The 13,198-nt window shown below is 52.7% G+C and overlaps 1 protein-coding gene across 6 annotated transcripts in view; it reads left to right on the forward strand.

Moving 5' to 3' along the window:
- The first annotated feature begins 525 nt into the window (after positions 1 to 525).
- The window catches only part of EDA (ectodysplasin A), a 56,669-nt gene continuing 43,996 nt past the window's right edge, over positions 526 to 13,198 (forward strand). For all 6 annotated transcript variants that reach the window (XM_085544415.1, XM_015860168.3, XM_085544416.1 and 3 more), the window contains exon 1: positions 526 to 863. In XM_085544415.1, coding sequence (XP_085400541.1) covers positions 585 to 863 — 279 coding nt within the window. In that variant the 5' untranslated portion in view covers positions 526 to 584. The remainder of the gene's footprint in view (positions 864 to 13,198) is intronic.

Here is a 13,198-nt window from a genome sequence, read left to right on the forward strand (position 1 = left end):
TATTCCATTCCACTACTCCCCTTTTCTTTTCGCTTTCCCTCTTCCTTTCTCTTTTCCCTTCCCATTTCCCTTCTCTTCCCTTTTCTCTTACTATTTTCCTCCCCTTTCATTTTCCAGTTTCCCTTCTACATCTCCTTACATCTCCTTCCTTTTTCCCTTCTCTTTTTTTCTTCCCATTTCTTTTCCTTTTCCCATTCCCTTCCCTTTCCCTTTCCCCATTCCTTTTCGTTCTTTTTTCTTCCCATCCCTTTCCTTTCCTATCCCATTTCCCTTTCCCCTTCCCCACCTTTTTCCCTTTCCCATTTCCCCTTCTCTATCCCATTTCTCTTCCCTTTCCTCATTTCTCTTCCCATTTTCCTTTCCTTCCCCGCTCCCCCCCTCCCGGTCCACATCTCCCATCCCCGGCCCCCGCCCATTCCCCGCCCCCCTCCCCGCTCGGTGCCGCCCGCAATCCCCGCCCCGCTCCGTTCCCCGCCCCCTGGCGTGGCGGTGGGGCGGCCCCGGCCGCTCTGCCCCCGTCGCCCCGTCGCTCCCCGGCCGAGCATGGAGCAGTAACGGAGCCGCCGCCGCTCCGTCCCGCGGCCATGGGTGCGGAGCGCAGGGGGGAGGCGGCCCGCGGCGGCTGCTCCTGTGTCGGCGCCGGGAGCTGGCGCCTCTTCCTCGGCTTCTTCGCCCTCTCGCTGGCTCTGCACGTCCTCACCCTCGGCTGCTACCTGGAGCTGCGCTCCGAGCTCCGCCGCGACCGCGGCCCTCAACCCGCGGCCCCGCCGAGACGCGACGGAACGGCGGCGGCCGCGGCTCCCGGAGCTCCGCCCGCCGTCCGCCCGCAGCGCCCCGCGGAGAGCGGCGAACGGCGGCAGCAGGTGGGTGCGGGCCGGGCAGCGCCGCGGGGTGGGGGGAGCCCGGAGCGCCTCCCTCGGAGCTCGCGCCGTCGCCGGGCTGCATTGGCGGCGGCCCCGCGCTCCGCTCTGCTGTCCGTGGGGCCCCGCGGCGGGTGCGGATGCTCCGCGTTACGCTACACCTGCTGCGGGCGGCGCTGCGGATGGAGGCGCCGCGGGTGCTGCCCGCTGTGCTCTGCGCTCTGCGACGCACGCGAGGGCAGCCCCGCACCGCCCGGCTCCTGCGCCCGAGGTGGCTGCAGTGTCGGCTCTTCTCCCCGGCGTAGTTTGGCGATGGGGGGGATCTCCCCGCTCGCACCCAAAGGGCCTTTCGGAGCCTGCGGGATGCACGAGAAGTTGGGGGGTCTGCGGGCAGAGCCCTGCGTGTGCCGAGGGCCGTCAGTGCGCGGAGACTGCACGGGGACAGCTGGGATAACCCGTGGGTTTGGAGTCTCGTTCTCCTGCTCGACCACCGGGTGCTGCTCCCGGTGCTGTTTGGGTTCTCTGGCTTCTGGTAACGAAGAGTGAGCAGGAATTGGATTGGGGGAAGTCGGGTTATCCAGGCATCCCCCTGCCCTGTGTGTCTGAGCAGTGTCAGGATGAAGGGAGAGAGCTGCTCGGTGTTGTGGTTGAGTTTGGGATTGCCCTGTGGCTGCACATGGCCGGAGCTCCGTCTGTGTGTTGTCACGTGAAATGTGCTCGGGCTGCAGAGCGCTGGGTCACGGAATAGCAGAGCACACAGCTGAGGCATGCGTAAGTTCCAGCCTGAGATAATCAGTCTCTGAGTTTGTGCTGATATCTAAACGCTGCTCTGCACAGCTGCCGTGCTCCAGGGAAGGGTCTGCGTGGTCCTTGGTTTGCTGTGTGCCTGCTGAGAGCTTTTTGGCCGGACTGCAGCGGTTGGTTGCAAGAGAAAGTTCCCTGCTCCCATGAGTAGAAGGCTTGGCACGATGGACAGGGAGCTGCTGGCACCGCAGCGTGCTCTGACAGCATGCAGCCATGCAGCTCGTCCTATTTGGAGCATTTCTCTGCTCTTTCTCTTTGCCTTTGCTGGGAAAAAAAAAAAAAAAAAAACCAAAAAAACCAAAAAAACCCAACCCTCAATGCTGCAGCGTTTCATTTATACATCCATTTCCGGATGGCCGCAGTGAAACAAGGTGTTTGCAAACAGCCTGCCTTAAGAAGAAGTTAATGACGGTGTAAAACTCCTCCATGTGCTGCCAGCAGCTCCCAGCCCCTGCAGCCTCACTGCGCACAGATGTGTCCTGAGGCATCAGCTTGCAGCACCCGGCACGGATTGGGGCTGTGACGGTGACACTGCAGGGCTGCAGCCTGGGTCCTCCCTCCCCGTTCACTGTGCTGTATGGGAGTGGTGACACAGGCTGTGGGAAGCCCTTCCCCTCGCTGACCCCTTTGTTTTATTTTCTCCCCGCTGACCCATGGAGGAGGAGGGCGGCCGTGATGGTCAGCGCTGGGATTTTGGCAGGAGCTGTGCTGGGCTCTGTGCCAGCCATGACCTCATGACAGGAGCGAGATTTGGCAGCCGGATAGCGCTCTGCTTCCCTATCTTACAGGGTATTCAAATATGTAACTAATTTAGGATACAAGGGCAATTTTTCATGGCAGAGGTTGAGGCATTGTGCTTCACATCTTTGTCCCAGAAGCTGCGGGGCGTTGCGTCAGCAGTTTGGCCTCCGGGTTAAAAGTTTGTTAACGCTGCGTTAATTGGCTGAGTTGGGGCTGTTGGTGGTGCTGGGGAGCCCCGCACGGGATGGATGCAGCCCTGGCAGGGCAAGCACTACCATTGGGCACTCCCTTGGGTCCTGGCATTGTGGCACAGAGTGGGCAGCAGGGATTGAAGCAGTTTGTGTCTAACCCAGATCATGCTCTGTTTGCAGAAAGTTATTGCTGCTCGGTTTGAGTGTTGCAGTGGCCTTACAGCACTGAGCATCCAACACGATGCTCTGACTGCAGGATGGCACTTGTGGGCTGCGATGGGGAGGGTGCAGCCTGACAGGGTGGTGGGGCAGGAGGTCTGGAGCTCCTCTAATGGAGATGAGTATCCTCAGCTGTGCTCAGCAGGTTGGAGAGCTACCTTAATGGAGGGAAACTCTGCTGTGAGCATTGCTCCTAGCAGGCAGCAGGCCCCAGCCCATCCCTTGTTAGGTGCTCAAATAAGGCTTTGCATTTGCTCCAGTGCTCAGTGCATCCCTCAGTTGGTGCTGTGCCTCCCAGCAGCTCGCAGCACCCCTATACAGCACTGTCTCTGCACACTGCCCTCCTGCAATCTGCTTCTCTCAATAATGTCATCAGTTTGGGGCAAGCAGTGCTGTGCTGCTGCTGATGGCTGAAGATCAGCACACCAGGTGAGGCATGGGCAGTGTGAGGCCAGGATGGTGCCCATGAGCTGCATGTGCTGCTGTAAGCACAGGGAGCATGCAGGGTTGAGTTCAGCATACAGCTCCAGCATACTTGGACTCTCCCCCATTTACTGATTGCAGAGCTATGGGGCCTATGGGCGCCCTCAAAGTATGGAGCCTGTACACAGAAGGGTTTATTTCTCAAGCTGTTGGTTGGCTGCAGCTGGTGACCCAACCGCCATTAAACTGCCTCCAAAGCATCCCCCAAAAGCAAAATTGCTCCTCCTCTGATACATCCCAACTCCCATCCCCACAGTGTGATGGGTGCACAGAGAGCTGAACCACAGCCGTGGGACATGTCCTGCTGGGGGCGTCTCCGTGGTGCTCATCCTCTGTGCTATGCTTTGTCATCCAAACTGGGGCTCTGCTGTGCAGTGCTTAGAGTTGCTGAGGCTGTGTTGGTCTTTGGGGCCATGTGCCTGGGGGGCTCATAAAGAGATAGCAAATAGGAAACATATTTGTGCTCCTAAGCCTAGGGATATTCTGTGTGAAATCTGGCGCCGATCCATGCGCTCCATTTCTTTAAAGAGCAGATAGTGCACAGCATTGGAGGAGAGCTGCAGGGGAGGCAGGAATCACCCAATTCATCTGTAGGCATCGGTGGTGCTGCTTTGGTTCCATCTCAAGTGGGGTGGTGGTAGGAACAATTTCTTCTCAAAAAGAGTGGTGCACAGCACTGCTGCACACGGAGCAGTAGGGTCACCATTCCCAGGGGTGTCCCAGAACTGTGGGGATGTGGCACTATAAGGGATGTGAGGATGGGCATGGTGGGGTGGGATCAGAGAGGGCTTTTGCAGTGCCTTGATCTCTCCCTGCACCCAGTGGGTTGCACAGAGGTCTATGCTTTATGTTACCTGCTCATTAGCCCTTGCACCAGGGGTACGGAAAGCATGTGAGCATGGGGGAGTCACGGCACCAAGTGCTCCATCAGTCCAATGGGATTTTTAACCTCTTAATGTGATTTTTCTTACTGCATAATACTATAAATCATCTCTGCTCCTCCGTACGCATGTAGTATCTTGTAGTGCTAATTAAGCTGCACGCCATCCTAATTTTGCTCTTATACTAATCCCATATATTTTTCTTGACTCGAAGCCAAACCCTGAAAAGTTCAGAGCATGCGAAGCTCCCAATCCTGCCTTATTATATGTTAATGACTTGGTGTTTTAATGTCTTTCAACACTTTAAGAGGATGTTATTTCTGGAGGTTTTCTGGCTGCAGAAGGTGACCTGCATGTGAGTGCAAAGCAGTGAATGGGCTCTGTGCATCTCAGCACTGGGATCTGTCAGAGCTCAGTGTGCACAGATACAAATTGCAGCGAGATTTGGATGTAATTTGGAAATAGTTAACTGTCTTTATAGGTTAGGAAAATAAAGCTCCTGCCTAGACTTTACATGCTGCAGTTGTAAGTGCTCTCTTGTTAAACACTTGGGGAAACGAACTGTTTTTGTGTGCTGATGGTGCTGATGCCAGTTGGGCCTGAGCGCTACTATAACAAATAATTACTAGCAGATGTGTGCATATTAAAATGAGCTCTTTCCATAAGGCCAAATAAAATTCTGTTGTAAGTGCAAAGTACTAAATATGCAAGATTGTATTGATGAAATGCCAGTGCTCTAATGCGTTCCAAATGGCAAGTGCCAGCATCGCTGGCTCAGGCTGCACCTCAGCTGCAGCTCCTCCTTCTGCGGTTGCTCTGCACTTCCTCAGCAATGGCTCGTGCCATGAGAGGAATGGACCAGCACCTGGGAGTGATGCGTGGGTCTGCAAGGATTTGGCCCTATGCAGTGCCTCCTGTCTTTGTGTAGCAGAGAGGGTTCTGTGCAAAACTGTGCTCAGTGTCCCCCATGCCTTCTGCTTGGGCAGAAGAGCTCAGTGTGAGGAGCTCACCTGTGCAGGAGGCACAGTGCTGCCTAGCTTTGCAGCAGTGGGCATTGCACAGAGCACTGTTGCGTTGCATGCCCTTGCAGCAGCGTATGTTGCATGGTGTGGCATGTCTTTGACAGTGCGTGACATTGCATGGCTTTGCAGCAGGGTGTGCTGAATGGCGTTGCCATGAGGTGACGTTGTGTGGCATGGCTTTGCAGCAGGGTGCATTACATGGTGTTGATGGCTTTGCAGTGGTGTTGCATGGCTCTGCAGCAACAGGCATAGCTTGTTGTGATGTCACCGCAGGTGCTGTGTTGTGTGGCACTGTGGGCACTGCATGGTGCTGATGGCTTTGTGGGGTGCAGTGGTGCCTTGCATGGCTTTGCGGTGGTGCGCACTGCGTGCTGTGATGTGTGTGGTTTTGCAGCAGTGTGGCCTTGCAGTACTTTGGTGCTTAGCAGTGGCTGGTACCAGGTGCTCTGCGGTATGGCAAGAGTACAGGAGACGTAGCCTTGATTTGGATTAGATTCAGGCAAAGATGATGATGGACCGAGCCACAGAAGTGATAACGAATGTCAGCTTGCAACTTCTCTTTGCTGTTCCTACCCCCTTCTCAACAGACTGTGCCAGTAGCTCCCAAAGCCTCAGCCCATCAGTCAAACAGCATTAAATGCCAAACGTGCCCCGGGTGATGGGTGCTGGTCCCCATACATCACTGCTGCAGCCTTTGTTCGGCGCCCATTCATCCCATTGCTGCCATTCATTCACCTCTGTGCCTTAAATCTCTCCGGAGGCACATAACAAGGGATGGAGACAATGTGATTGTTGCTTAAACTGTGGCTCAAAGTCAAACACACCTCCAGAGATTGGGGAAAGGCCCAATGGGGCATCCCTGCCTACTGAGCCTCTGAGTTTGGGGGTATGGTGCTGAGGGTGGGGATCACACAAAGGAAGCCCTGGTAGTGCCAGGGCTGTTAAACCAGCACAGGGTGCTGCAGGGGGGTCCCTTCTAGCTCGGGGTATCCTGTGCTTCTGACTCGGGATGCAGTTGTGAAGCAGTTTTCTTTCACCTCACACATCAGCTTTGGGGTTTGCTCAGTTTCCCATGGGACAGGAGAACAGGGTAAAGCCTTTACAGCTGATTTCCTTGAGCTAATGCTGCACTGTCCCACTGTGACTGAGATGAAAACACAGTTCCCATTTATAAAGATTTTACTGCTCTTTCAGGATTCTGGCTGTCAGTGCATTTGACCCGTTGCCTCCTTCCAGTTGGACGGGAGGATTTGGGATCTTGGGGTTACCAGAGTTAGGAAGGGCTGTTTCTGTCTGGAAAGCCTTAGCTCTTGATCCTTCCCACAAAGGCAGAAAAACGAGACTGGAATGTGAATTGCAGGTTTGCCATTGGTGTGCTGTATGGAGGCAGCACGGTGGAAACACACAAGGAAAATAGTTTCTAAGTGCAGCTGTTAGTGCCTTTTTAGTGGTAATGAACTTAATTAGTCCAGTGCTGCCCCTGAGCAGTGGCCATGGGGGGACATCAGGACTGCCTGCTCCACTACCCTGGCAGTTGGGTTGAAGGTGTGGAGGAGCCTTTCTCATCTGCAAGCAACAGATGGAGCATAAGGGTGTCTGTCCTCATCCGTCAGTGAGTTCTGCATCTCCTTATCAGAACCACGTGTAGCAGAAATGCTAAGTCACAGCCTGAAGCAGTGATGGAGCACCTGGTGGGAAGGCAGGGCTGGCCCAGGGGAGCTCAGCTGCATGCAATGTACCTGAGTGGTGGAAGGGATGAAGCCGGGATCCACCCCTTTCCAGCCCTCATTCAAGGGTTGGCAGCAGATGTAAGGGTATCTTGCTGGAGATCCCTGCCTACCTGCACCAAAGGTAAGCATCTTTTCTTCCTTGGTTTCTTTGTCCATGGCTGCTGCTTTGGGGCTTCAGCTCCCTGCATTGGGACTGGTCCCAGCAGTCGCACATGTGGCTGATGGTGACTTCCTTGTGACGCAGCAGAGCACACAGCCACAGGGCCATTTCTCAGCACTTTCAGTAGCATTTGTTTCCTCCACCCTGAGTGCTGACTCAATTTTTATGACTGAAAATCACTGTATTCAGTAATAAGAGGAAAGGTGAGCTGGTTGGGTGCAAAGGAGCTCATTCAGACCCAAGCAGCAGGATTAACTTGCAGGTGCTATATTATCAGAGGCAGCATCTGAACACAGGAACCGCAGGGAAGCAGCCATAAAAGTGAATGCTGTGTGATAGAGTGTTGTCCAATGCTGCGAGTGGGTGACAGCTGTACTCACCTGCAGCTGGAGAGGAGGGTGCAGTGGGGTGGGAGCTGGTTGTGGCACACACTGCATTTCAGGGCCCCTGGGTGCTACTGGAGCCACTAGGAGTCAGCATGGGTGTGCGGGGAAGCACTGCAGTGTTGTAGCAGTCTGTCATTGTTAAGGGTGCTGCTTAAGTCTTTTTTTTTGAGTTTTTATTTTTTTGGGCCCCTCACTGCAAGGAAGACATTGAGGCCCTGGAACGCGTTCAGAGGAGGGCTACAAAGCTGGTGAGGGGTCTGGAGCACAGGCCGTATGAGGAGCGGCTGAGGGAGCTGAGATTGTTCAGCCTGGAGAAGAGGAGGCTCAGGGGAGACCTTATAGCTCTCTATAACTTCCTGAAGGGGGGTTGTAGTGAGCTGGGGGTTGGCCTCTTCTCTCGTGTAATTAGTGATAGAACTAGAGGGAATGATTTTAAGCTGCGTCAGGGGAGATTCAGGCTGGACATTAGGAAGTATTACTTTTTGGAAAGAGTAGTCAGGCACTGGAATGCACTGCCCAGGGAGGTGGTGGAGTCACCGACCATGGGAGTGTTCAAGAAACGCTTGGATGTGGCACTGAGGAATATGATTTAGCCAGGAAGTATTGGTAATGGTTGGACTAGATGATCTTCTAGCTCTTTTCCAACCTTGATAATTCTGTGATTCTGTGATTAAATCTGAGCCCGTTCTTGCAGACAGATTGCATCATGTTGTAGTGACTGCTGTGACATCTCAATTGGAAAAAGAAGGAAAAGCAAAGGCATATAAGCAGAGATGAAATATCTAAACAAAAGAAATCATTCCCCAAACCAAAGGGAACATCTGAACCAAACTGTCCTTGCTGATAGCCAGGAGGCTTTGCAGTGATGCTGCCAGAGGTACCAGCCTTACAACAGTTTAATTACAGCTTGCTTCAGGTATATTGACAATGCAGCTGAGTGCACCGAGGAGGCTTTGAAAGCAGAGATGATGCCCTGTGCAGCCTTCAGCAGTTGGGCAATGAGGGCTTTGGGAACTCAGCACCAATCCTGCTCATCCACACTTGGCTTTAGGTCTGGTGGGACAGCAGGCAGTGGGAAACACCAATCCTCTTACTGTCAGAAGTGCTGTGTGGGCTCCTGGTGAGCTCAGGGCTTGTCTGGGTGCCATATTTGTAAGGTGTGGAGCAGCTCTGTCCTGTCCCTTACCCATCAACATCTGCACCGGCACCAAGGCTGGCAGTGTGCTGTGCCAGGTGCCTCGTGTACTAAGGCTGGCTGCTTAGCACCCCGAAGCAGGCTGCCAGATGCCCCCAAGTCAGGTGCCTGTAGCAGGGTGCCGTGCTGTGCTCCCTCAGCCTCACGCTATCTCCAAATGCTGCAGCCGCTGTCAGAGTCACGTAGCAGGGAGCAGCAGCCCATGAGCAGCTCTGAAGCCGAAAGCAGCACGCCTGTAATAAAAGCAGGCTCCAACTTCAAACAAATGTGTACTGCACAGTCGTTGTTAGCACTCTGATGTGCGGCTGCGGAGCTTGGACAATTTATAGGCACTGCATCAAGAGCTTTAGTCAGTTCCATATGTGCTGCCTTCGTGCATTTGCCGGTATGGAGCGGTGGGATAAGATCTCGGAAGTCGAGGTCTTCAAGTGTTAAATACAAAGCGTTGCTCCTGCAGGCTCTGCTCTGCTGATCCAAGTGTCTGGCGCACATTTCTCACAACAGGCTGAGTTTGCCAAGGAGAATTACGCTCGATACAGCAAAGAGCTGTCAACTCCTTCCTCCCTCGCCTGCCAGTCTGCCCTTCAGAAAGCGGTGGTGTAGTGCCTGAGGTGCTAACTTTGATAGTGATGGTTGCTGGGGGTGCTCAGGGAAGGTGTGTGGTCGCTCAGCTCTCAGCCTAGCATTGCTGCATCGCCTCCCATTGACTCGCCTGAGCCGGGGACTCAATGGTTAAACGTTCCTGCTCTTGGCCTACAAGAGCAAGGACGGGTATCTCCTGCTGGATCTGTCTGCTCCATCAAATCTGGCAAATAGCACAGATTTTTATGCTGTGAACAGAAATGACGCCCCAGGGCTACGACTGAAAGGAGAGGTTGACATACTTACCTTGCAATCTTGTTAGCATTTAGCTGTGCTTTCTCCAAAACCCCAAATCCCAAGAACAGCAGCAGCAGCAAACATTGCAGGTTTTGTGAGCAGATGCCTTGGAGATAACAAATTACTTTGCTCTTTGTTTGACTCCTTGGCACTTAATCATTAATTAAAATGAGGCCAAGTGTGCTTAGATGGTTCATATGGAGGGGAAGGGGAGAAAAAAAAGCCAAACTTGCTTGCGGAATGAAGCAAAACTGCCTTTGTAAGAAATGTCCCATGCAAAGTCAGCATTAATCTTTCAGACTATGAAGCAGCAGCATGAATTCTGATCCAGCTGTGCCCCTTTTCACTATTACCTTTTGTGATAGAGAGATCTGCTGATGTTGAAGTTGGCCCAGAGTACACCTGGGATGCTGGTGTAGCACTGCCGTGTGCAGCACCATGTGCAGTACCATGAGTTTCTAAGGATGGGCTTGGAGGGTTGTTGTACGAAGAGGAGCCTACGAAGCGTGGTTCTCCAGTTGTGACTTACAGGCGCGAATGCTTTGCAATAGGGGATGTTACCTTAGGGTCGTGTCCATGCCTTTCTTTCTAGCTGGGGCACAAATGATGATGTTAGCATTCAGGGTTTGGATATGACATCTTCACAAGTACTCACTGCATTCCCCAGGCTGAGTTGGAGTTGTTGCTGTACTTTAGGGAAGGCCTTGTGAGGAAGAGCAGAATGCAGGGGTGTAGCAGAAATGCTATTTCATGGCCTGCAGCAGTGATGGAGCACCTGTTGGGAAGGCAGGCCCAGCTCAGGTGCGTGCAGTGTACCTGAACACATTGAGGGATGGAGCCAGGATGCACCCCTTCCCATCCCTAATTTAAGGGTTGGCAGTGGAGGTAATGGCATCTTGCTGGAGATCTCTGCATACCTGAGGCCTTCCAAAGGTAATCTGCAGGCTGGATGGATGCTCTGTCATGGTGTTCATTAATAGTTCTGTGTACATCTGCCTCAGAGATAAAAGGCAGCTGGTTGGTCTGGGTTGGGCTGAGTGCTCTTCATCTACATGAGAGCTTGTGCTCTGCATGGCTGTTGTCTGTGCAAAGGGAGAGGTGTCTGTTCATACATGCAGACTGCTGCCTCTGCAGGAGGCCAGAACAGCTGGGCTTTTCTGGCAAGGAGCTCAATGTGACATGCTGGGCAGCAGTGCACCTTCCAGCATCCTCCTGTGGAGAGCCAGAGCTGTATGGCTGTCAGCCAGCGCTAACAGCAGGACAAGCATCTCCCCCTTCCACTGTGGGATGAAAGCAAGTGCATGTTGTGTATCTGCAGCAGCATCTCCCTCTCCTGCTGTCTGGATTCTCCTACACCCTGGTGGGACAGCATCCATCCAGATTCACAGCCACCAGTGCTGCACCCTGGGCTTAGTGGGAGCAGTTGGTGCTGGGCTGCAGTGCTTGATGTTGGAGGAGCACAGTGCTCCTGTGTTTGGCCTGTGGAGCACTGTTTCCATCATTCAGAGCCTCAGGCATTACTGTAGGTAAAAGTCAGATGCATAGAGCTGATTGCTTTAAGTCTTCCTGCCAGCTGGTTTGAAGCCTGATGCTGTGTGTGCTGCCCGCTGTGAGGATCCCTTCGGTGATTATTTGCTGTTTCCCAGTTCTGTGCTAAGAGAAAACAAGCACGGAATACTTGCTGGCAGAGTGATTCTTCTGTGGTCATTTTTAAATGGTCCCTTTCAATTGAGTGTCACACATGAGTGGGTTATTCTTTTAAGGGAATGAACTGCTTAATGAACCGTTATTCTCTTATCGAGTGACAGAACTCTGTTTTTTGTGCTCTAGTGACTGAATTGGCCCAAACCAACAACTTAGAATCAAACCAGCCAATGCCACTGTGGTGGTTCGGGAGCAAGGATACATCCTGTGAGCATCTGGGGGGGGAAATCTGGGGTGTAATCTCAGAGTGCATTGACCCACAGCCAGGGCTGGGTGGCCACTGTGCCCCCCACAAATCCCATACCCTTCTGGCTGGTCCACACCATCCTTAGCTTCAGAGCCCAGAGCTGCCTGGGCTGATGACTCTTAGAAGCACAGCTATGATGGGAGGGAACTGTGGTTGGATGGCACCCATCCCTCCAAGCAGAGCTGCTGATGGCAATTAAAGCTGCTCTGATAATGCCGAGTATCTTCCCTCTGTGCTGGTACTGGAGGTGTTCTGTAGGACGGGACCATGCAGCTGACACAGGAAATGTGCTGCTTCCCACCCACAGCCAGAGCGGGTCCTGGGTGTTGAAGAATTTAAGGTTCAAAGCCCCTTCTAATTTTGTGCTATTTCTTGTAATCTGAAGCTCTTCCCTGCGACACTGATAGCAGAGAATCCTCTGCGTTAGAATTTTTAATTAAAACAAATTGTTTGGGGGGGGGGGGAGGGGTGGTTGTTTATTAAACATGATAGTTAACAAGTGTCCACTTGGGGTCTGGTTATCACATAAAGGGCTTAAATACGTTGGAATCCCCTGCTGACAGTGCTGGGGTTAGACAGGGTGATGTGGAGCAGTGCAGCAGAGGTGGGCATTACAGTAGGAGAACGTCCTCAGCAGAACACGTGTTGGTGCCCGCAGCCATTAAGCTTAATAATCTCGCTGTCTGTATCGACTTACAAATGAAAGCTTGCAGTAATTTGGAGCAGCGTTTGAATTGCGAGTGGTGGTGGTGATGCTGAGCTCGTCTTTTAATGCCGAGTTTGGAGTCTTTGAGGTTTGGATTAAAAAAAAAACTTCAATGAAACCACAAAAAAGACATTGGAAGCATAACCGAACAGGTGGAACAAATTTGTTAAATCTGTTATTGGGAAAACAGCAACTTGCTTTTAAGAAATAAATCAATCTGCAGCTCAGCGTTTCATAATGAGGAGTGGGATAGGAAAATCTAAAAATATCTACAAATGGGAGCTAATGCTCTGAAGGAACAGATCCAAACTCGAATATAATATTGCCCATTGTGGTGACAATAAGCATTTTAAAGTTCATTGAGATCCGTGCTGGGATGCAGATGGGGCTCTGAGAGCCAGCGTGTTTCTCTTGCCTGGGTCCAGTTTTATTTGCATAACCACTTGTAATTTGCATTGCCAGTAGCTTGCAGAGCTGGGGTTGGGAAACCACGATGAGTTCATCCCACTTGCTGTGCTCAGTGCATGAAATGGCAAATCTGGAAGGCAAATCTCTGCTCCCTAATGTGGGTGACCACGCTCTGTGCTTTGTCACCTGGCCGTGTTTGTCCCTTGAAAGCACTGGGAGCAACCCTTGGTCAGCACAAGGGCTCGTGCTGGTGCTGTGGGATGCATGCACCTGTGTTTGCAGAAGGGCATCTCTGTATCCTGGTCTTTGCTTTTCCTTTAGTTTCCACTTTGATGTTTGGGTAGCACAGCCAGCTCAGCTTCCCTGTTTCTTGAAAAGTCATCCCACAGCCCCATACTTTCCAGCAGGGTTTTCCTGGTGGTGTTGTGTTTCCCCTGCTCAGCCATGGCACACAGCAGCACTGCCCTCAGCTGCCGTGCTCTGTCCCAGCCTGATATTTGCTGAAGGCTTCTCTCTGCTCTTCTTGAGCAAACACTGGATTGCCTGTGGACAGCTGTTGATCAGAAGCACACAGGGAAGTGC

The sequence above is a fragment of the Coturnix japonica genome, chromosome 4, assembly GCF_054131305.1.
Source record: "Coturnix japonica strain WE chromosome 4, WE-NBRP24, whole genome shotgun sequence".
Taxonomy (NCBI): Eukaryota; Metazoa; Chordata; class Aves; order Galliformes; family Phasianidae; genus Coturnix; species Coturnix japonica.